This window comes from Engystomops pustulosus, chromosome 8 (assembly GCF_040894005.1).
Source record: "Engystomops pustulosus chromosome 8, aEngPut4.maternal, whole genome shotgun sequence".
Taxonomy (NCBI): domain Eukaryota; kingdom Metazoa; phylum Chordata; class Amphibia; order Anura; family Leptodactylidae; genus Engystomops; species Engystomops pustulosus.
In genome coordinates, this window is record NC_092418.1 from 48,888,044 (window position 1) to 48,911,976 (window position 23,933).

General features: G+C 43.1%; 1 protein-coding gene across 1 annotated transcript; it reads right to left on the reverse strand.

Moving 5' to 3' along the window:
• Positions 1-10,140: 10,140 nt before the first annotated feature.
• On the reverse strand, positions 10,141-23,000 carry TRA2B (transformer 2 beta homolog). Its single transcript, XM_072120874.1, has 9 exons — positions 22,821-23,000; positions 14,161-14,306; positions 13,880-14,042; positions 13,387-13,575; positions 13,159-13,274; positions 12,625-12,717; positions 12,434-12,517; positions 12,211-12,284; positions 10,141-10,986 (listed from the first exon to the last, which is right to left on the reverse strand). The coding sequence occupies exons 1-9, from the start codon at positions 22,854-22,856 to the stop codon at positions 10,976-10,978; spliced, it is 912 nt and encodes a 303-aa protein (XP_071976975.1). The 5' UTR covers positions 22,857-23,000; the 3' UTR covers positions 10,141-10,975.
• Positions 23,001-23,933: the final 933 nt, after the last annotated feature.

Consider the following 23,933-nt stretch of genomic DNA (forward strand, 5'->3'; position numbering starts at 1 on the left):
TTCTTCGGGAAGCCGCAGAAATATACATACAGGCCAACTGCGCGATTGCGGTAAGGAGTGGGCCGGACGAGGAGCCGCGGATGGAGTGGGCCGGATGGGGAGTTGCGGAAGAAGTGTACCGGACAGGGAGCCGCGGATGGAGTGGGCCGGACGGGGAGCCGCAGAAGAAGTGGACTGGCCAGGCGGCCGTGTAGAGACAGTGTTGCGAATGGACTAGGCCGGCCTCTTGGCCGCGGAAGCACTGGGCTGGCCAGGCAGTTGCCGATGGACAAGGCCAGCAGCCGCAGAAGAAGTAGGCCAAGCGCCCGCAAACAGACTGGGGCAGGCTACTGCGGGGGGACTAGGCTGGCTGGCTGCTGGAGCCGTCGGGGCGGTCGCGCCAAAAGAAGTGGGCGGGCTGAGCGCCAACAAATGAAGAGGCCAAGTCCGGTAGCCTGCAGATGAGGTGGGCAGACAGGGACAGAGGGACGGCACAGGGGTCCGTATTACTCTACAAGGGCGGTCCCATCTTGGCCTTTCAACCCAGGCCCCTGTGCCGCCCGTGCCCCGTAGCAACCGCTACGGCTGCTACGGCTATTGTTATACCACTGATGGAGCCCCCAGCTCATTTCAGCAATTAAAGCATTCCTATGACTTGCCAAATTTCTTCCACCTGCTGTGTCTTCAACTCCGCCATGCTTTAAACATAAAAGTTTAGAAAGAACAAAAGTCTTAAAGGCATTCCAGTAGTCCAGGACACAATCTTCTCGGCAGTGCGAGTTGAAAAATGAAGACCACTGCTCAGAGAATTATGCAGGAGGGAGCAGGATAGTAAGCCAAAATGGGTTGAGTCTCCATGGAGGGCGGGGAGAATGCATCCCCCAGCGCAGTGTTACACACACCAGAGCATGGTCTAATATTGAATGGGAAAGATAAGAGGCCTCACTAATCAAGTGAAGAGTCAGATAATCAGCAACGCACATATCTATGCGGGACATAGATTTATGAGAAGCAGGAGGAGAGGCTCTCTGCAAGGCCACTGAACGCAGTAGGGGAGGATGGGACCCGCCAAGTTACTAACTAATGAGCTGTTCCAAACAGTATTGAAGTCTCCCACCGACATTAAAGGGACCCCTCTCTGTAGTTGTATAAAGTCATGGATAAGGCGGAGGAGATCACACCTGAAGAACGGAGGGATATAGACATTGGCCATTATCAGGCGGGCTAAAAAAGAGCATGGATATTGATGTATTATTGATGATTAATGGATACTTCCAGCAGACTAAAAGACACACTCCTGTGCACAAAAATAGATACTCCTCTAACATTAGAGGAGAAAACAGAGTGTTAAGACCCTTTTAAGCTGTCTGGAGAGGGGCAGTATACGTTCCCGACTCTGATCCTGTGATGCCTGTTCTGACCTCCTGCCTGACTTCAACTCTGACTGCAGTCTCTGTACTTTGCCTTGGCCACTACCGCAAGCAAGTCGCGTCTGCGGAGCGACCTGATGATATCCCACCACAGCAAGTCCAACCTCCTTTGTGGCAGGCTTTGGTGAATACCGGGTGTCACTTAGACTGCACTCCCATTTGTCATCTCACTTCATCACTTGCGGGGGTTCAATGGGTCCACCACCACCGGCCATGAATCCTGCCATGGTACCTCTCCCTGAAGTAACTGACCTCATCCCCATCGTGGCTCAGCAGTCCCAGCAGATCTTCATGCAGGCCCAGCACGTTAACCAGCTTATTGCCGCCATGCAACAGTTATGGATGGTTCACTCCGTCCATACATAGATTATTACAGTCTTAACAAAATCACTGTGAAGAATCGCTACCTACTGCCTCTTATCATGGAACTCTTCGACCTCCTACGTGGAGCCTAGGTCTTTACCAAATTAGACCTACGTGGGGTGTATAATCTCATCCACATCCGCAAAGGCGATGAATGTAAGATCGCCTTCAATACTCGTGATGGACACTTTGAGTATCTCGTCATGCCATATGGACTCTGGAACGCACCAGCCGTATTCCAGGAGTTCGTTAACAACATTTTCCGAGATCTGCTATATACCTGTGTTGTGGTCTACCTGGCTGATAGCCTGGTGTTCTCTGCTGACCTCGAGTCCCATCAGGTTTATGTACAATCAGTCCTCAGACTTCTAAGGGCCATCCATCTGTATGCCAAGCTCGAGAAGTGCCTGTTTCACCAAAAGAGTCTTCCTTTCCTTGGGTACTTCAGTGACCTCGCCCAGTGAGACTTCGTGCCATCCAGAAATTCCTGGGCTTCGCTAATTACTACCAGCAGTTCATACCGAATTTTTGCTCCCTCGCGTCTCCCATTGTGGCGCCGTTCAAGAATAACGTCAATTCTAAGCTCTGGTCTCTGGCAGCTGAAGAAGCTTTCCCTAAGCTGAAGTCTGCCTTTGCCTCTGCTCCTGTACTCAGTCGGCCCAATACGGAGAAACCATTCCTGCTAGAGGTTGACGCCTCCTAAGTAGGAGCTAGAACCGTTCTCACCCAGAAAGGGCCCAAACGCTGAACTCTTACTTATGGCTTCTACTCAAAAACCTTCTCAGCCGCAGAGAAGAACTACTCCATAGTTGATCGGGAGCTTCTGGCCATTATGCTTGCTTTGGAAGAGTGAAGGTGTCTTCTGGAAGGAGTTCATCATCATGACAGGCTCATTGGTCCCTCTTCTTCTCTTGCTTCAACTTCCTGATCCAGTACCGACCATCAGAGAAGAATGTCAAAGCCGATGCTCTCCCTGGTGCCTACAATTTAATTGAGGACGATCCAGTTCCTCAACATATCGTTCCTCCTGAACGGTTTGTGGTTGCCACTCCTGTGGATCTACAGCAGATTCCTTCTGGCAAGATATTATTTTGGGGACATTGCTCTCATGTCTCATGGGCACCCTGGGGTGCAGAGATTTCTCGCTCTCATCTCCTGTTTCTACTGGTGGTCAGGTCTAGTCAATGATGTATGAGACTTAGTGAGTTCCTGTGCTTCATGTGCCCAAAATAAGTCTTCGTCATCTGGGTGGTCACAGACCGCTTTTCCAAAAGGTCCCACTTTGGTCCACTGCCTGGTTTGTCGCCAACTCCTAGTCTTGCTAGCTTGTTATTTCTCCACATCTTCTGGCTTCATGGACTTCTTCAGCACATTGTATTTTCAAGTTTTTTTCAAGATTCTGGCATTCTTTGTGCAACCAACTTCAAGTAAAACTAGACTTCTCCTCTACCGGGCAAGTGGAGAGAGTCAATCAGACTCTGGGCTGCTACCTACAGCACTGTGTTTCGGCTCGACAAGACGACTGGCTCACACTGTTACCTTGGGCATAATTCTCCTATAACTCTCTGAACTCAGTCTACCGGTCCCGCTCCCTTCTTTCTTGTTTTTGGACAAAATCCACGTCCTCCTGTTCCTCTCTAGGTGCCTTCTGATATTCCCACAGTGGAAGACTTGGTACAAGACCTCAAGTCCATCTGGGAGCAAACTTGTCAGTCTCTACCTCGGGCGTCTAACCGCATTAAAACCCAGACTGACAAGAAACGCAGGTCTCCCCCAGTTTTCTCTCCGGGTGATAAAGTGTGCCTGTCCTCCAGATATGTCCGGATGAAGGTTGCCAGCTCCAAACTTGGTCCTTGCTTCCTGGGCCCATTCGAGGTGCCGAAACGCACTAACCCTGTAGCTTAAAAGCTTCGTCTTTCTCCCACCATGCGCATCCCAAACTCCTTTCACATCTCTCTTCTAAAGCCTGAGTTTCTTTCTTATGGACTGGAAGGGGTTAGGGTTAGAGTCGAGATCTTTGGAACTTACAAAACAACATTCTGGACCACAGTGTGCTTCAAAGGTTCCTTCAGGCCAATATGAGGGAGAGGGGCCCTGTCACAGGTGCACCTGCGATCCATGTCTCTGCTCACGGGCACACCCACGTAACTTCGTGTGACTCTGCATGGCGGCTGCATGCTTACTCACCCATCCACAATCCGGCGCATGTTGTCCGGCACACCGCTGTTTGCAACTGGCCGGCTGCTGCCCTGTTATACAACCTGTCTCTTACTATGACTCCTGTCAGATCTTTGTGCCCAGTTTCCTTAGAGAAAGCATTGTTATTGAGACTTTTGTGATTTATCCATTGTGATCTCTGCTTTGTTTCCTGACCTTGCGCCTGTCAGCTTTGCCTGCAGAGGGCAATCTGGGTCTCAAGGAGGCAGGAAGGTTCCCGAGGAAACATCTAGGTCAGTGGTGGCGAACCTATGGCACGGGTGCCAGAGGTGGCACTCAGAGCCCTTTCTGTGGGCACTCAGGCCATCACCCCAGGTGTTGACAGAATTGCACTATCTTTGGAGGTCCTCCTGCTGGACCCACCATTCTTCCTGTACAGAGAGACCCTGGAGAGAAACTACAATGATAGTCTGAATATGTCCTCCTTCCTTCAACTGTATTGGTGGCCTCAGGCGGCCGATATGATTCAATGTTGCAGCTTAAAATGCCATGTTGGCACTCAATGGTAATTAAATTGATTTTGGCTTGCGGTTTGGGCACTCTGTCTCCAAAAGGTTCGCCATCACTGATCTAGGTGGTGTGATGGAGCCTATTCGGGGTCCGGAAACTGCAGACATGGATACAGTCCGGCCAGAAGTCCTCAGTTAGCTGGAGCTTGCAACTCGAGGCCCCGGCTTCCCGCCTATGTGGGCCATAGCTGTTCTGGGCACAAAAAAAATGAATTACGCCAGAACAGTTACTACGGAGTAGAGGGAGACCCCTGAGGTGATGTCAGAGGCTGCATGAGCTCCAGGGACCGCAGATGAGGTGTGAGCAGATTGACAACTCCAGCTCCCTGTTCCTTTCAATAATGAAATGTCTAGTAGCACCTCACATAATATTGAAATATCAGGCAACCCTCTAAATAAAGTTGTCCACAGTAGAAGTCAAATGTATAAAAAAAAAATAATGCTTCTAAATAAGTTTTCAATTTCATACATAAATCACATACTTTAAAAAACAAGGAACACGGAATACATCTGATTTGAACAAGGTATCTAAATAAGGAAAACACTTTAAGCATACATACACATCAGGCTAAAAAATCCATGTTTGCTAGTTTCTCCAAACCACCTGGAGGGCAATCTCTGTTTTCAAACTATCCTCCAATCACAGGGAGTGCTGAACCAAGCCCCTCAACCTGTCATTCAAAGTCACGTGGGTATTACCCAATTAACCCAAAAGTGTGCTTCACTCATTACATAGGGAGTTGGAGAAAAACAAAACCTTCTTTTGTTTTCATTGTGTCTGGGAGATGTTGAGCTAGAGATGTTGTATAAACTGTAGCGTATTAATAACAGAAAAACATTTTTTACTTTTATATACATATTTTCTTAATACAAAGATTACTACAAATACATTTTGCACATATTCCTATTTTTACAACCTGTGATCACAGACATCCTTAATGTCGAGTGCTACATTATAAAACTAAATTCCTTTACGTCTACCCATCATGATACTAAGCTAATATTAAAGTGCATTAGATAAAGTGCTTCATTCATTTCTACCTATATTTTTGTGCTTTTTTTATCCCTACCTATATCACTGTTGAAGTGTTAAAGTGCTTCAATGTGGACTAGGTCCCTACCTATATCAGTGTGAACTAGGTCCCTACCTATATCTCTATTCAAATGTTGAAATGCTTCAGTGTGAACTAGGTCCAATTTATATATCCCTGCATCTACTTAGACACATTCAAACGATGTGTCACTCAAAACCCATAGACCTTGATGCATATAGTGAAATCTAGTACTTCTACCATATCCCTATACTCCAATAGATATATTGCTAGGCAGAAATATTTGTGTCTCTCAAAAAACATTTTAATTCAAAGTCTATATTCACACCTCCTGGTGTTAACGTACCCAGCTTATATATCCACTGACTCTCTCCTGCTTAGTACAGTGCTTAAATGTTCCCCCCTCCAATGTGGAAATATTCTTTCAATTGCCCAAAATTGTAGTTTCTCCGGGTTGGATTGATGTGCTTTTTTGAAATGTGCTGAAACACTGTGTGTCATTACCCCTTTTTAGTAAAACTCTTTGGGTGGACATGTATTACTCCTATAGCTTTCTTTTTCTTTTTTTGTGCGTCTTTGTCAATTTTTCGCTGTTTGGGACTTCGAAATACAGCAGCGTACCAATGTTAGCCGCCTCAAGGATTTAATGCAGTGTGCCATATTGATATTTGTAGCCCAGATATTTGTTCAACTTGTGAAACTTTTGGGCCTAATAAGTCCCAAAACAGAGCATGCTGGGCCCAGATTTACTTTTGGGAGCTACTATATGGGACTAAAAAGTCGCACACCACAGAAAGTCGCAAAAAAAGTGAGACTAAACAGGCAAAGCATCACATGTATCACAAAGGGAAAAAATTTAAGATACATTGCAATGACTAAGTAGGCCAACTTCCGGAAACTTGAAAAAGTGGCAGCCGGAAAAGTACATGTGCCCCTTTCAATAGAATATAAACTTAAAAATTCAGTACCAACCTCTCTTCTTCACGTGCATCAGGTAGAGGCACATCCATTGGTGCATCCTGATGACATCACATCATACAGCCATGAAGAGAGCACGGGTGTGTCTTTACCGGTGGCACTGTTGTAATTAATTGTATGCGTGTCTTACATGCTGACCTCTTCTCTACCCCACATTCTTTCCTCCCAATATCTCTGAGATTGTGGACACGCCCATAGCCCATGCAACAAATCAGTTGCCGGGGCCCTTACATTTGGGGCATGACGTGATGCTGTCCGGGTAAGCCAGTGATGGCAGCAAGTTTAAACCATAAATTGCCCTGCGCATTATTTGGAACTGGGCGTCTCTTCACATCTCATTAATGATTGCTCGTCTTACATATTGCCACCCCTTCAAAATTTTCCTCCCTATGTCAGCATCCACCAGATGGCCAGAGCCTGTCTGCCAAATATGTTCCTAATTTGTCTGTAGAGGATCGATATAGCCTCCTTAAGTAGTCGTCAAATTTGTTTTGTCCTATATCCAATGTTACATTTTCGCGAGGTATATAAGGAATGTTTGAGCTGGGAAAACTGAAATAATGGAGTGGCGCTTAACCCATACTTAAAGGGGTATTCTCATCTGGGCATTCACATTCAGTTTCATTAATATTCCACATATATACATTTCTTCAATTAGATGTTCCTCTGTTAAGATAATTTCTCATAAATATAGTCATATGGTCCCTTAGAAACAAGAGTGTGTCTCTGGATAAGTTTGTTTGTATAAGTGTCCAGGAGTTACTACATGTCCCACAGCCATCCTATGGTAATGATTACTGAAGCCAGGTGGTCAGGCAGGGCTCAATAGTACATGTCTGGCCAGTGCTGCCAAAATGTGAGGTGGTCGTATCCGAGGAAGCTATCTCGTTTCTAAGGGACAACATTACTATATTTATGAGGAACATTTTATTTTTATAACATCCAATTGAAGAAATGTTTACATATGGCAAATTCATTTATATAAATGTGATTATGCAGATGCGAATACCCCTTCAAGGATCAATTCTTCCCTTGTCAACAACCTATGTTCCTGGTGGTGGAGCAGGTCATGTATTGTCAGGATGCCCTTTTCTCACCAGGGAGGGAGAGTAGATCATTTGTAGAATGGAGGGAAGAGTGGATGATTTTAAAGTTGGAGACTTTTTGATATCTGCCATGACATCCGGCAACTCTTGCGGATTGTCTTCCAGGCCGCTATGGTGTCTCTAATGACAATGGAAGTGTGGATTTGAATCGGGAGTCGGCCTATCGGTACATGAAGCAAGGTGCGCAGGTCCCATGGTTGACAGTGTACAGACTCAGTCTAAGATCAGAGTTCTCATTAGTCCCTTTCAACCAATCTGATATGTGTGTAAAAAGGAAAGCTAGATTATATCCTCTAATGTCCGGCAGGTCCAGACTTTTCCCCCAAAACGCATTTCAACTTCATTGCAGGCCTGCCTTAAAAGGAGCAGCTAACATCGTTTCAGTGGAGTCAAAAGAAGAAGAGGAAAATCGGGAAACCGGCACTCATGAAAAAAGTCCAAGGGTAAGCGACTATTTAAAAACATGTGGAAGCATTTATTTAGAAAAATATTTTAAAACACTGCTGAATAGCATGGAAAAACATGGACACAGCAATAGACAGTGTGACACGGAAAAAAAAAAAAAAGAAGGGGGGGGGATAGCAAAGGTAACGCGTTTCGGACTCTATTGGGGGGATCTCAGTCCTTAGTCATACCTAGTTTGCTTGTGGTCCTCACCTAGGTTAAATAGTGTTAGCACAAGTGTGCATGAGTGGATTTCCTGCATGGAACCACGCCTCCACAAAGGTGGGGGGGGAGAGATTTTTTCGTGAATGGCAACTTGTATGAAACAATACGTGACATACCTAGATGTACTAGTAAAAATATAGTAGGTCATGTCTGTGATTGAGACCCTTTGGATAACGAGTATCAAGATTTAAGATCCAATATCTTAAATCGTTTCAGTGATTGCTCCAGTAACACAGGTGTGGGTGTTGATGAGGACAGGGCTGGAGATCAATCTGTCATGATTAAGTAAGAATAACACCACTGGACACTTTAAAAGGAGGCTGGTATTTGGCATTGTTTCTCTTCTGTTAACCATGGTTATCTCTAAAGAAACACAAGCAGTCATCATTGCACTGCACAAAACTGGCCTAACAGGGAAGAGTATCGCAGCTAGAAAGATTGCACCTCAGTCAACAATCTATCGCATCATCGAGGAATTCAAGGAGAGTGGTTCCATTGTTGCCAAAAAGGCTCCAGGGCGCCCAAGAAGGACTAGCAAGCGCCAGGACCATCTCTTAAAAGTGTTTCAGCTTCGGGATCGGGCTACCAGCAGTGCAGAGCTTGTTCAGGAATGGCATCAGGCAGGTGTGAGTGCATCTGAACGCACTGTGAGGCGGAGACTCTTGGAGCAAGGCCTGGTTTCAAGGAGGGCAGCAAAGAAGCCACTTCTCTCCAGAAAAAAGCATCAGGGACAGACTGATATTCTGCAAAAGGTACAGGGAGTGGACTGCTGAGGACTGGGGTAAAGTCATTTTCTCTGATGAATCCCCTTTCCGATTGTTTGGAACATCTGGAAAACAGCTTTGTCGGAGAAGACAAGGTGAGCGATACCACCAGTCTTGTCTCATGCCAACTGTAAAGCATCCTGAAACCATTCATGTGTGGGGTTGCTTCTCAGCCAAGGGAATCGGCTCGCTCACAGTCTTGCCTAAAAACACATTCATGAATAAAGAATGGTACCAGAATGGACCCAAAAGCAAGATCTCACACTTTGAAAAGTTTAAAGCCCGAGAAGATCCCATAGTCATTAAAGACTTTCGGTACGTCACCTGGGGATCCGCCATAAACACTTTATCAGCGAAAAGTGCCCACTTCAGCAACTTCTCCCCCACTGAGATGCCTTCAAAGGTTGTTGAGGTTGCCAGATAACTGGCTAGTGGCTCTAGAGGCAGGTTAAAAAGGAGGGCTGAGATTGGGCATCCCTGTCTTGTCCCCTTCTGAAGAAAAGCTCTTGGCAAGAGCGGTGCCATCTTAGGTAGTGGGGAAGCCATGCTGCAGCAAGAGCCGACTCAAGGGACCCTCTTTTGTTCACTTCTGAGCACATACCTCTCCATAAATGTTTCAGGTTGGTTTGTTGCCCCACCCCCAGATGAGGGAGGGGGGAGTGTTTGTCGAGGCGAGCTCTTTAGCACGTACTGGAGCAGATTTTGGTGGGAGCCGGCAGGAGCTGTGTACTACGAAGCCATCTCCATCAGTGCCGTAACCGAAAGCCCCATATAAACTTTTAATATAGATCTGGGGCACCAAGTTTAAAAAAAAAACAAAAAAAAACACACACACCATCAGGTTACCACTAAATATAGGAACCTGCCACCAGATCTACCTGGGATGGTAGATTTCCTTAATAATGCGGCAATTCAGCTCAGAAAAATGTAAGCTTCCAGCAGAGAAGTTTCTAGACATAACATGGCACAATTTGCATGCTCCCACCCCTCGACAGTAGAATGTTTGGTGCAAGAAAGCAGCTGGACTGGTTTTCGCTACACACTGCCCCAAAAAAGTGGAATTTCAATCAAAATTTTGTTCAAAAAACACATTTATTTAAAAATAGCATTACACAAACAAAAGCAACATGTGTACTGTTTATTTATTTGGAGGGCACACTATTACATGAACTTAAACCACCCATATGACCAATGATGTCTCTACAAGCTTGCAGTAATTTTCTGGATCAGTATACGCCACATATACGCACCATATTGTTAAGCAGATAACTACGGAGGGAAAAAAAAAAGCTACAACTTGGCATGTGTCATTGCCACTGGAAAGTAAACTTAGGTTTATTCAAAAATCTAGTCCACAATGGGGTCACAGATGGGGAGGGGGGGGGGGCAATGTAGACAAAAATGCAGCTCTGGAATGTTTTATAGAGCAACAATAGTTTTATGTGGGAAAGGTTTATCATATCGCCCAACACCTGAAAACATGGACAAATTATTATAGATGCAGTGCGAAGGTCTCAATATTCTCTTCTAAATATTGACAGGTTGACTTCCTAAATATAGATACTGTAGGTCACAAAATATTAACTCCATTTAATGTTTACTTTGCCATTCTCTAAAAATTTTGGGTTATGGGAAATAACATTTTATAGGCAACTTTTTACATTTAAGTTGGTACCAACAATATGATGCCTATGTAAATAATGGTCAGAAATTTAAATGGCAAAACTTTGCCTCATTGTGACCCCACCAACAAAAAAAAAAATAAAAGTTTTGTGCACATCTGTAGGTCATGATGTCTACAAGAAATGTCCATCTTTACAAAATTGCCAAAACATTCTCCAAAGTGTTTGTACAGCGTATTCTTCAAAAATTTACTGTTTAATTTAAACTGACTGAAGCAACTCCACGTTAATAACGACCTGAAAATAAAATAAATAAAATATTAGCAAAAACAATCCAAGTGCTTGAAACATTACCTCACATAATGTGCAGGAATTTTTAAAGGAAAGCTACCATGAGAAATCAACCATTAGAAGTGGATCTGATGGTAGATTCTTCCTACCTACATCAGCACTAATCTTTATTTTTACTCATTTTTAAACCGAATAACACTTATGAAAGTAATATGCAAGTTCCCTGAAAAGGCAATGAACACCCACTTGCGCTTTCTGGCGCGCTGCTCTTCTTTCAGAAGTTGCTGGGTTCTATGGAGCTACAGTAGCTCCAACACCTTTTCCGGTTAGTGATAAGACATGCAGAGCATCTTTTAATCCCTTCTATGCCCAATATACACACACAATACAGTATAATTACAGAGAAATTAGTTCCAAGATGCAGTGTCTTTTAACCCACATCAGAAAGAGGAGCAGAGGTTGTCCCTGTAGAGTTATGAGTAGCCTCGGCGTCAAGCTGCCCCACGACCTAGTAGCTTCTCCAAGTAGTTTGCATATTACTTTTACAAAGTTAGATTAGGTTTAAGGATTAATAAAATAAAGATTAGGGTTAGATCTACTTTTGATGGTAGAGTTCCACCATGCATTATTTAAAGGGGTATTCCCACCAAGCAAGTTAAGCCCCATCCACAGGATAAGGCCTAGCTTGCTGATTGGTGGGTGTAATAGTAGAGAGACCCCTGCAGATCACGAGAATGAGGGGTCCTAGATACCTCCGTTTGACCACTTGTCACTCCCGGAAATGAGTGGAGCAGATAGCCGTGCATTACCATTCTGCTTCATTCATCTCTCTGGTGCTGACGAGATTGCCGAGCTCGGCAATCTCCATCAGCTCCATGGGGATGAAGGAAGCAGAACAGCCCTGCGCAGCCACCTGCTCCATAACTACCTGGGACTGACTGAGGTACCTGGGACCCCTTGTTCTGGTGATCTGTGGGGGTCTCATCACCAAGTCCCCCACCATTCAGTGAATTAGGCTCTATAAGGCTACATTCACACTGCAGTGGCCCACTGTACCATAGCACGGCGGGCAACGGCAGCACACGGGGAGAGGAGGAGGTGAGCGCAGCTCACCCCCGCCCCTCTCCACAGGAACATATGGCGCACGGGTGCAGCACCATACCGCTCCCGTTGAGCGCCGTGCGCCCATTGCCGCCTATGGGGGACACAACAACAACAAAGTCAACTTACGTGGAGAGTAAGAACGAGACCTAGAGCGAGACCTGTATCCCCCTCTGCTATAGTATGGCGAAGGCGACCGTCTCCTGTTGAAGTAAAATGTTATAAGGTCAGGCGGACTTGGATTTGAGGACAAGCTTTAGCATTTAATTTAATTAAATTTTTTCCCCATTAATTTACAAAATGTAAATTCAGAAACCAAACAAAAGCAGACATTAGTCTTGTACTCAGTTACCTAGAAAACTGATCCCGGTCCTGACCACCACGCCATCCTCCTCCACCACCACCACCACCGCCGCCACCACCACCACCACCACCCCTGAAATAAAAAAGACAGTAGATTAATACAAATATCAGCAGATGTCACATTATCGTTTAATAAAGCCACACAGCTAGGCATCCGCAAAACTGGTTTTTGTTTTTTACCTGTAAGAAGAACGACTATAGTAATCACGGTCGTCATATCCACCTCTTTCATACCCTCGATCATAATAGTCTCTTCTGCGAGAACTCCCACTACTTTAGAGGTTACAGGTGGATGGTAGGAAAGGAGGAGAGGGAAAAAAAAAAAAAAAAAAAAAAAATGAATGATCATAACTCAACTGCATGCAACAATCTTAAACCAGATACAGCAACTAGTTAAAAGATACACTTAAGAGGCAGAAAAGCATACAAAAATCTCTCAGTGAGCTACACTTCAGTTAAATGCATCCCTTTTAATATGCATATTAACAAGACATAGTAGGCAATTAGATGTTTTACCTAGCTGACAAGTAGTAGTAGAAGAACACTGTTCAAGGACTCAATATTAGTCATCTGCTTTATTCTTTAAAATGTTTAAGGGTTGGCATGATTGAGGTTGATAGAATTGATAGGTTGGCACTAGCTCACCCATTATTCTTAAACAGATGTTCTGATCCACGTTAGAGCAGACAAGCTTTAACTAGTATTTACACTTACTAGGTTGGTCTGCCCATATAAATCCCTGGCGTAGGTGTATGAGGCCTTTTAGTTATGGAGAAATCAACCCTTATCCTTCTTCCATCGAGCTCCATTCCATTGGCACGTTCTTTTGCCTGCAGAAAAAAAAGGCGATCTTTAGAACACTTTTTTTTCCACCAAATATAAAAATAAAGTTTGTTTCATGAGCATACATTATAAAACTCACAATTGCAACATTATACTCACCTCCTTTGCATCATCAACATTTTCAAAATATACAAATGAGAATCCTCTGGATCGTCTTGATTGCTGATCATACACAATTGAAACATCAGATATTGGACCATACTTTGAAAACACTTCTCTTAGGTCACGCTCTGTGGTATAAAGACTTAGACCAAATACACCCAAGCAACAGTTAGGATCAGGGTTTGCCTAGAAGGTAAAGATAACACAAATGTTATAAAATATTTTCCAAAACAGATTTTAAGGGTGTACTTTAATAAACAGACTAGATAGCCTTGGAATTTAAATTTTAGCATTATGTGAACCTTACACCACATCCAGCGTCAATTTAGATGACTGCTAAATTAACCAAGCCTTGCAAAGCGGCTGCAATCAGCTGATTGGATGTGGAGCCAAGTGTAACCATCCCCTTGGTAAAGGCCATCAATTCTTAAGCAAATCCTTAATGTGGTGGGGTTCTAATTTCTTAAACCGAACCTTGGAAAAAACTTACTCTATTGCCAACATGGCGTCTGCGATTTGACATAGGAGAGTGGCTATGGCTGTGACGTCGTCGATAATCTCTGCTATATGAACGGCTTCTAGATCTTCTATGAGACCTTGAACGGGTACGAGATCTTGTATAATGACGACGAGAACTCCTTCTTGATCTGGATCTAAAATATGGAGGGAGACAGTGAATACATTTGCTACATTTTTCACTAGCAATAAAAACTCAACACACAAGTAACATGTGTAACATGTGTATGAATGCATTGACTGTGCACAACAAACCTTGATTCAGATCTTGACCTAGATTTGGATCTTGAACGTCTTGATCCCTCCTTAGAGCGTGAGCGTGCAGGGGAACGATTAGGAGAGTGACTTGCAGACTTGCCTGAACGTCGGGCACTTCCACTTCTTGAAGCAGATCGGGATTCCTGAACACAAAACAATAAATTCACCAAAATTGACAAGGCATTTAAAAGAAAAAAAAACCTCCTTTGAAGTTGTCTTTACTATGAGTCTGAGTGAATTTTAATTACAGCCCCGTTTTGTTACCTACGTGCTTTACCCTGTATGCTCTCTTTAACAGATAACGCATGCATATAATTTGATATATGTACAGGGACACAGAAACAGACTAGTAATTACTTAGCGTAGAGCTTTATGATCCCAGATTACTTCTTATCTTAACTTCATTTTTATTTCTCTTTCCTTCTTCATTCTTCATTTTCAAATTCTGACTTCTTTTCATCTTCCCCACTTCATACACATTTCTCAAAATTCTATAAGTAGGGCTTCAGTTCTGACAATTAGCATGCATACTTTAATTTTTTTTTTCATATTTCAGCTTCACTTATTTCTGAGCTTCAAATAATTCTCAAATAATAAACGTGTCAAATGACGACTTCTGTATTTTCCTTCTTCAATATTAACCTTAACAGAAAAAGAACAGGATGGAGTTTAAAATCTTTAGGATCAAAACTCTGTAAAAGCCAATAGAGAGATCTGAACTGCATTCCCTAATTGTTTGTCCTCAAATGTGATGTAGTGGCTGCTAATCTACAAATGCATTAAATATGCAGCACTTATTGTACTCTTTGTAGTAAATTAAAAATGGGAGAACCCTGGACTGATTTTTAACAATTAATGAGAAGAACAACTTTAAGTTATATATGCATGCCTTCAAACAGGACCTGGCAGCTCCTCTGAGAAATGAATTCACCTAAAGTTCCTTCAGGTGACCAGTGGCTTAGTGTCCAAAATATAACTATCCATAGGAACAAAAAAAAATTAAAAATAAATAAAAGCACACATTCTTACCCAGAGAATTAATCTCAAACATATCCATGCCGTTTCTGCCACCTGTACAAGAGGTTAATTTAAGCCAAGGAAGAACACCTTGGCTTTATTGCAGATCTGAATGAGTGCTGGCAATTAAGAGCCAGAGCCATGCAGGCTAGTGGGTAGACATGGTCCCTCTAAAAGCATCTTTTTTGTTAGACTTGCAATGCATCCATTATGGACCAAAAACGTTTTCCTCCGATAGGTTTTTATTTGTAATTTTCTACAACATGCAATACCCACTGCTCAAGGCTCCTTTCTAGAGAGATCAGTCAGAATCTAGCCCAGCAGCTGTTCTATTCTTCTGAGTGCTCAATAGGTTATTATTCCCTCTTGCAGCTGCAAACACATGTCAAGAGCAGCCATGATGGGGGCCAAGTCCAGGCTTTCCAATTCAACTCTGGTATATGTCTTCTGTGCCAGCAAGATCAGTTACCCAAGGGATCATGAACACGCATGGGCCAAGAAAGAGTGAGTGCTTCCCACCCCTTCCCATGTAAAGCAGAGCAGCCACCTCTGTGATTCGGAAAAATATAGGACATGCCCTTTTGGGTCATCATTTGCCTTCTTAAATAATGGACATGCGGAAGACAATTTAGAAGCTTCTGTGTAAAGAGTAGTAGTAGCTGCCATACTACTGCTCCTAACAGGAAAGCCAATGAAAGACCTATATTTTGCCAAAAAATGTTAAACCCCCTTCTCCCACATGAAAAACACATGTTCCTGACCATGAGCCATTATTTGGTATCCCAACGTATATTTGCCTAATTTATGTACACTTTTTTTATTTGAAAAACAACATTTCATACAGAATTCAAAGTCTGCTTTCTAAAATCAGCATTAAAGAGGACCAGTAAGGGCGATTTGGGACACTAAACCACCCAGTTCCTTAGGGACTGCTGGTTTAGTGTTCCAAATTGACCTTTAGCTCGCCCCTCTGTCACTATTAAAATAAAAAAGGTCAAAGTGTCCATGGTTTTTCATGTTTTTGCTGGTAGATTCCTTTCAATTGTTCAGTAAAAGCAGGTGTGGATCCTAATGGGCAAGAACATTGATATCTGAAAGTCTCTATATTTACTTGTGGGAGAGGAGGAAGCAGGCAGAAACCCTTAAAGGGTATATCACATATATAATTCCAACATGTCTATCAGCCAAGGAGTTAAGTTTGGTTGGCCGGGATCAGACTGTAAATATTCTGACCATGGTTGGATTCTTCTCAGGAATAGCTTCTCTTATCTGCACAATGCAGTCCCATCCTACCTTCCTTACAAGACAAGCTCAGACACAGGCACATTCTTCCGACAAGAAGCAAATGTGCAGAAACTTACTTTCAAGGTAGCAAAAGTAGGCATTGTTTACCATATAACACCCAAAACGTATTTGCTTACTACCCAAAATTCCCTATGCATCTATGGCTTTCACACAACTATAAGGCCACCTAAATTGGCAAACTCTCCATAACAGCTCTTACCTACTGACGCTAGTCAATAGCCTCTCACACAGCCAAAACAGTTCCCTACGCTGTAATGAGGAGACCCAACCAGGTCCAAACAGTGCCGTCTACTTTTGGGAGTCTATTCCTTCTGGAATGGATGAACTGGTTTGGCTTGTCACTTTTTAGACTTCTTGTAGGTCATACTTTGTGTTAAGGGTGCTGCCATATTTTTTTATGCGTCCTGTGCTGTTGCATAAGGATCCACTAACTGCTGGGGGGCTCTAAATCATTATCTATTCCACAGTCTAGCTTATTAGACTGACTTGTACCTCCTAGACCGCAGCGGACCACTAATAAAGGACACATGGGACCTAGGTGTTGTGCCAGACTGCACACCCGAAAAAGGGGAGAGCCATAGACACCTGAATTTGAAACTCAGATAAAAAAAAACCCTCCATACATCTCTTTAAACTGAAGAAAAATGTATGGTTTTTTTGTTGTTGGTGGTGGTTTAAATAATAAAAAAAAAAACACAGAACGTAGCAAGAAAGATAGGGTCTGTAGATTTGTTCTTAAGTTGAATTTGTATGTAAGTCGGAACTGTATATTTTATCATTGTAATCCAAAACTTTTTTTGGTCTCTGTGACGATTGGATTTTAACCCCTAGGCGCACCAGGACGTTATAGTACGTCCCCGGGGCTAGATGCTTAGCGCACGGGGACGTTCTATAACGTCCTGCTTCTGGCACCGGCTCACGAACGGAGCCGGTACCAGAAGCAGTGGCTGTCAGCTGTCTAGTACAGCTGACAGCCTGCGCTAACACCCGCGATCGGAGCCGGCTCCGATCGCGGGTGTTAACCCCTTACACGCCGCGGTCAAACATGACTGCGGCGTGTAAGTGTGTTTGAGCTGTGGATCGGATCCCCCGTGCCGCTTACCGGGGGATCCGATCCACTTCTGGGCAGCTCCGAGGACTGGCATGTGCCCCGGAGCTGCCCGGTCTCCATGGCAGCCAGACCCCTTCCGGGTCTGGCTGTAAACTGTCTGAGCATGCGCAAGCTTGCTCAGACAGTTTACACTGCTCTACAATAAAATAGTATTGTAGAGCAGTGTATTGAACTTAAACCAGTGATCAGAGCATCACTGGTTTAAGTTCAAGTATGTATAATTAAAAAAAAGTCAAAAACACTAAAGTTAACACATTAGAATAAATAAAAAAATAAATACATAAAAATATAAGCCCCTAAAATGTCACTTTCCCATAAAAAAACTTAAGTATAAAAAACATAAAAACACAAAAAAACCCTGCATATTTGGTATTGCCGCGTCCGTAACAATCTGCATAATAAAACAGAATTGTTACTGGACCCGCACGGTAAACGCCGGAGGAAAAAAACGCAAAAAACATTCCAAAAAAAGATAATTTTTAATTAATACCCTATAAAAAATGCTCTAAAAAGTGATTTAAAAAATGTTATGCACTCCAAAATAAGCCCACTAAAAAGAACAACTGTTCTCGCAAAAAATAAGCCCCTAACAAGATTTATCTGCCAAAAAATAAAAAAGTTATGCATATAAAAAGATGGTGATGCTAAAATGAATAAGATTTTCTCCAAATTAGTTTTTATTCAGTACAATTGAATAAAATACACAAAACCCCCACATATTTGGTATCCCTGCGTCCGTAACAATCTGCATAATAAAACAGAATCGTTATTAGATCCGCAAAGTTAACCCCGTAAAAAACAAAACAAAAAAAAGCTCCAGAAAAAAGATCATTTTCAATTAATACCCTATAAAAATGCTCTAAAAAGGGATTTAAAAAATGTTATGCACTCTAAAATAAGACCACTAAAAAGAACAATCCTTCTCGCAAAAAATAAGCCCTTAAACAGATTTGTGAGGCGAAAAATAAAAAAGTTATGCATATGAAAGTCGGTGATGCTAAAAGTAACAACATTTTTGCCAAATTACTTTTTATGCACTAAAAATGGGAAAAAAATAAAAAAATCTATATAAATGAGGTCTTTTTGTAATCGTGGCGACCCATAGAATAAAAATAATATACTATTTTTATGGTATGGTAAACAGCCAAAAAAAAAAAAACCCATAAAAATCTTCCTGAAAAGTGATGATTTTCATTTCCTCCACCAACAAAGAGTTAATAAAATCTCACCAATTAGCCTATAGATTCCCCCAAATTACGTACCAGAAAAGTGCATCTCATGTGGCAAAAGAAATAAGCCCCTATAGGTCCACATTAAAAAAAGAAAAAAATTATAGCCTGTACAATGTGACATAGCAAATCTGATCTGGATGGCGCCTCCTTCCCTTCTATGCCCGGCCGTGCGCCCATACAACAGGTTACCACCACATGTAGAGTATCAGTGTACTCGGGAGAGATTGGGTAACAAACTTTGTGGAGCCTTTATTCATTTAATCCATTGTAAATGTTTAATTTTCCACCCAAAATGGGTGTATTGTGAAAAAATATTACAATTTGCAGACTGCACCTCCATTTTGTTTTAACCCCTATAAAACACGTAAAGCGTTAACAAACTTCTTAAAAGTGGTTTTTCATACGTTGAGGGGTGTAGTTTCCATAATGGGGTAATTTATGAGTCTCGCTATTATTTAGGCCTCTCAGTGTCAATTAGAAGTTGAGCAGGTCCATCTAATACAGGTTTTGGTGATTTTACAAAAAATTTGAAAAATGATACCTAAATTCTGAGCCTCATAACACTCTAGTAAAATATGTGGAATCTTAAAAAACCATGCCAACATAAAGCAGACATTTGGGAAATGTAAGTTATGAATTTATTTGGGAGCTATGACTATCTGCATCAAAAGTAGAGAATTTAGAACGTTGAAAATAAAGAATTTTTCCAAATTTTTTCCAAATTTTGTTTTTTTTCATAACTAAACACAAAAGATATCATCCAAATTTTTAAACTAATTTGAAGTACAATGTGTCACGAGAAAACAATCTCAAAATCCCCTGGATATCTCATAGCGTTCCAAAGCTATAACCACTTATAGTGACACAGGTCAGATTTGAAGAATGGGGCCGCGTCCTTAAGGCCAAAATAGGCTGTGTCCCCTAGGGGTTAAAAATGTTGGGTTTTCATAAGAATCAGGATTAACACTAAAGCTTCATTACAGACACCTCTGATAACTGTTATTGCTGATAATTGTAGCCTGAGGGTAAGTACAGTAAATTACCAACATCCAGAGGTCCATTTGTAACTAGGGGTCATATGCAAGTCGAGTGTACTTAAGTAGGGGACCGCCTGTAATCTTTTCTCTATTACCGTACATATAGTCCTTTATATTGAGATCCTGATCACTGGCAGCTTCATGGTATACATTGCAAATGCAATATACACACACACACACACACACACACACAGTGTAAGCCATACTACCACACAGCTGAGGGAACCACCTCACACCACTCCAGTAATCCTGAGAAATGGACAATGAATCAGTGACATCAGCAATAGAGGCCAAGCAGGAACAGTTGCCAGTATTGCTGTATTACTATAGGGTACTATTAGGGTATAGGCAAGGAGCTAAAGCCTTGAGGGGGACTGATAATGCCCCCCAAAGCACTTCAGTCTAATTTGAACATTTTTAAATAACTCTCTTAGGGAGATCCATGGAAAAAAGCAGAACTGGATAGAAAACAGGAAGGCAATATTACTTTGGAGGCTTACATTTAATAGAAAGCAATATTTCCTATTTTCTCTGCAACATTTCCTGTTTCATGTGACTCAATCTCTACATAATGGTCTAACAGTTTATCTGCACATTAACTACAGCATGATCGGCATATCCTGCACATTCCTGCTCCCCAACCTACAGACTAGAAAGCACCCTATGCTAGGACATTGTGTTGCCCCCCCCCCCCATTATTATTATTTTTAATATAAAGCAGTCTTATTCTAGCCACCAATAGACTGAAAGTAGCCACACTGTAGTGTTACATAACAGGCAGAATGGACAAATGTATACTTTCCTAGGGAAGGGGCTGAACCATAGAACATACCCTTAAGCTACGTTCACACTGCCGCAAGGGGGACGTATACAAAGCAGACGTATATAAGGCCAATATACGTCCCCCATAGACGGCAATTGCCGCACGGCGCCCTACGGGAGTGGTACAGTGCGGCACCATATCGCTCCGTACCCAGGAAAATGATAGGACATGTCCTATCTTTTCCCGTATTAAGGCGCCTTGCGCCATATATCCCTGTGGAAAGCGCTCCTCCTCTCCCCGCCCTGCCGTTACCCACCATGCTACACTACGGCGGGCAACGGCAGTGTGAATGTAGCCTTACAATACAAGATATGCTCTATAGAAAACCTCCATTACTCTACAACACCCCCATAGGCCTCAACAAGTCAGTCCTAAATTATGACCATGAGGCTGATGTAAAGGATATCACTGCAGAAGAAAGCCACCCTCACAATCATGGATTGAACGCTTACATGTAATAGGAATATATAAAAGGGAACCTACCACCACGGATCTACCTAAAAATCTAGATCGGGTGGTAGGTGCACCTATAGGATGTGAGGATAGCCCTTTTAATATTTTAGTAACTTTTATTTTGGTAATATGTACATTTTCTAATGAGGCTACTGGGACATGGAGTAGCCGGAGAGGAGGTTACACGGCGTGGCTACTCCACGCCCAAGTGTCCTCTTTGTTTCTTATAGCTGCGCGTCCTCGTCCGCAATGCAGGGACAGCAGGCATGGGGCTGCATGGTCGCTGCTCTGGAGCCGCTGCACATGTGCACACGGCAGGCTTCGAACTAGGGCGCACAGTTCTTCATAGCTGTGCAACAAAGTTATCTGGTAGGCCGAACTAAGAGGCTACTGGGGCGTGGAGTAACCATGCTGTGTAGCCTCATGTCCAGCTACTCCACGCCCCAGTAGCCTCTAGAAAATTTACATATTAGCAAAATAAAAGTTATTAAAATATCGCAGGGACGTGAGGATTAGGTCTTAAAAGGACTATCCTCACATCCTATAGATCCACCTACCACCCGATCTACCTTTATAGGTAGATCCGTGGTGGTAGGTTCCCTTTAAGCCATCTGGTTTTAATAAAAGGGTTTCTGCAGCCAGGTGATCCAAAGGCAGCTGCATTTCTTGCAATAAAGCCACATCCTCTATTCTCCTTACACAATTATAGACACTTCTCCACAATATTCCGGAAAACTCCATGTTCCTCTTCATAACTGAAGTGCCATATATGGACTAAGGGAATTGTCTGACCTCAGTTGCAATGTAGTACAGGCCTTTGTGCAGCAGCCGCACCAGCCCATCCCCGCTCTGACCATAAAGGGCTGTGAGGATGACCCCCAACCAGAAGAAAGCTGGCTTACATTACTATAGAGGACAGGTTACAGCATATTCAATGGTAATAGATCTAATGCAGTGCACATCAGTTCAAGAGTGGAGGTCCAAGGCTGTGTTCACACGTTCCGTCTGCACAGCATTTTAAAATCTATACTAGACTGAACGGGCACTGGCCAAAGAGGTTTCACACAGTTTACATGCAAAACACTGGGCGCTCCAGCCCATCGAATGCATTTCTATTGAAACCCAAATATGATCGCCTCCATATTGCGTTATGTGGTGCGGTAGTAACCCCGTATGAACACCCCTCTCCCCGCAGTGCAGACTATACCAATCGCGTGGCTATTCCTCACGATGCGCAATGAAGAAAGTCTGCTCTGGTATAGACGCCGCATACAGCAGCACACGACGCAAGAGGACGTAATACATTATCCATCCGGCTTATAACAATAATGCAGGATCAGAAGTCTCAAATCTAACACCGGGCAGTCCCGGCCCTCAGCGGTATATAAAGCGCGCCACAGCGCGAAGCCATTTTATTCCAGCGCTTTCCATGCTCACAAAATGGCGGCCAGCTACCAGCCGGCAGTCACAGCGCGAGCACGGGCCTCGCATCGTCACCGAGCGTTGGCAGCGCTGCACGAGGCCGGCGCATTACTACTTACCGGCAGCACATTCATAATGTATTCATAAATAGCACCCGGTGAAGATAGGGGGGGGGCCATTTCGATGAAGCCGCGGAAAAAGGTCACAACACACACAGTACCACCACAGAATTCTGACCAGTGAAGATTGCTACTCACCCGATCGCCAAAATTTTGTTCCCCGCTGTCGCTCATTTTCTTGGCTTGACCACCGTCACCTCAGCTCGGTCTTGAGGAAGTGAAGCAGCGGAGAGACTGTGAGCTACAACAAAGCAGTTGTGTGACCCGCCTACTGAGGTGGGCGGAGCTTAATTGCGCCTGCGCTCTGTGTAGCTACGGGTCTACAGACTCTGAGTGACTCCTGGATGGTAGTGGTGGGGTGCAACATAGAAACACTCATTTCTCGTTGGCTAAAGGACGTTTATTGTTCATAGAATGTAAAAGCAATTTAAAAAGGGTTTTTATTTCCCCTGCATGTGGAGGCTTCCTCCGATCTGTAAATTAAGGGAGATGTATGTGGCACATGGGTTATGTAACTGCCATCCGAGGCTGTTGGTTGTTTGCAATTTAAAAAATAAATATTGCACAGTCACCGCTTCTGTTTCACAATTTCTGGTTTTTTTTAATTATTGTAATTTTAACAGATGTCTAGACGGCTATTACTGTAATAATAAAGTATCTTTTTTTATATACAAACCTTGTATTTTGTTAGTGTCAGTTAGAAATCTGTGTAAGTTAGGACTTGTCCTGGCCTGACTTGTGCCCCACCACATATTTTAAAAAGTGGCGTGTTGGATTTAAAACCATCAAAAAGTCGCAATATCCTGGCAGTGTGTCAGAAAAGCTACTTTCCATGCCTTGTATACAGAAAACTTTTTAGTGCCTCTTGTGAAGTATTTTACCCTCCGCAAGTAGTGTTAGTGCTCCCTCTCAAAAACATAAATCTAAAAACTGCTTGTCCTCAGATGGAGTCTGAAGTCCATGCCGATGAGGTCCTTGCACTGCTTGTGCTAGCACAGGGACATACGCTTTAAAACATACGTAGCTCCTTTCTCTTTCTTAAGTGTGTACACTGGTCTATATTTTGGAGTCTCTCACACTCCTAGTGATCACCATTTAGAAGTTAAACTTAAGACCACCATAAAACTTTTTTTCAAAAATACTTGATAATTTAATAACATCAACAATGGTACATTTGGCATGAGTACTTCACCCCTCTTTGGTTGTAGTATGCCGTAGTCCTATTAGAAAGTCCACACTTAATTTTCATGG

Excerpts from the sequence above, each read along its gene's own strand:
- TRA2B (XM_072120874.1), bottom strand. The coding sequence starts at position 22,856 with ATGAGCGACAGCGGGGAACAAAATTTTGGCGATCGG. Across the intron at positions 14,043-14,160 it reads AGGTCAAGATCTGAATCAAG|ATCCAGATCAAGAAGGAGTT; the intron begins GTTTGTTGTGCA and ends TCCATATTTTAG. Across the intron at positions 12,718-13,158 it reads TATATGGGCAGACCAACCTA|TAGTGGGAGTTCTCGCAGAA; the intron begins GTAAGTGTAAAT and ends TAACCTCTAAAG.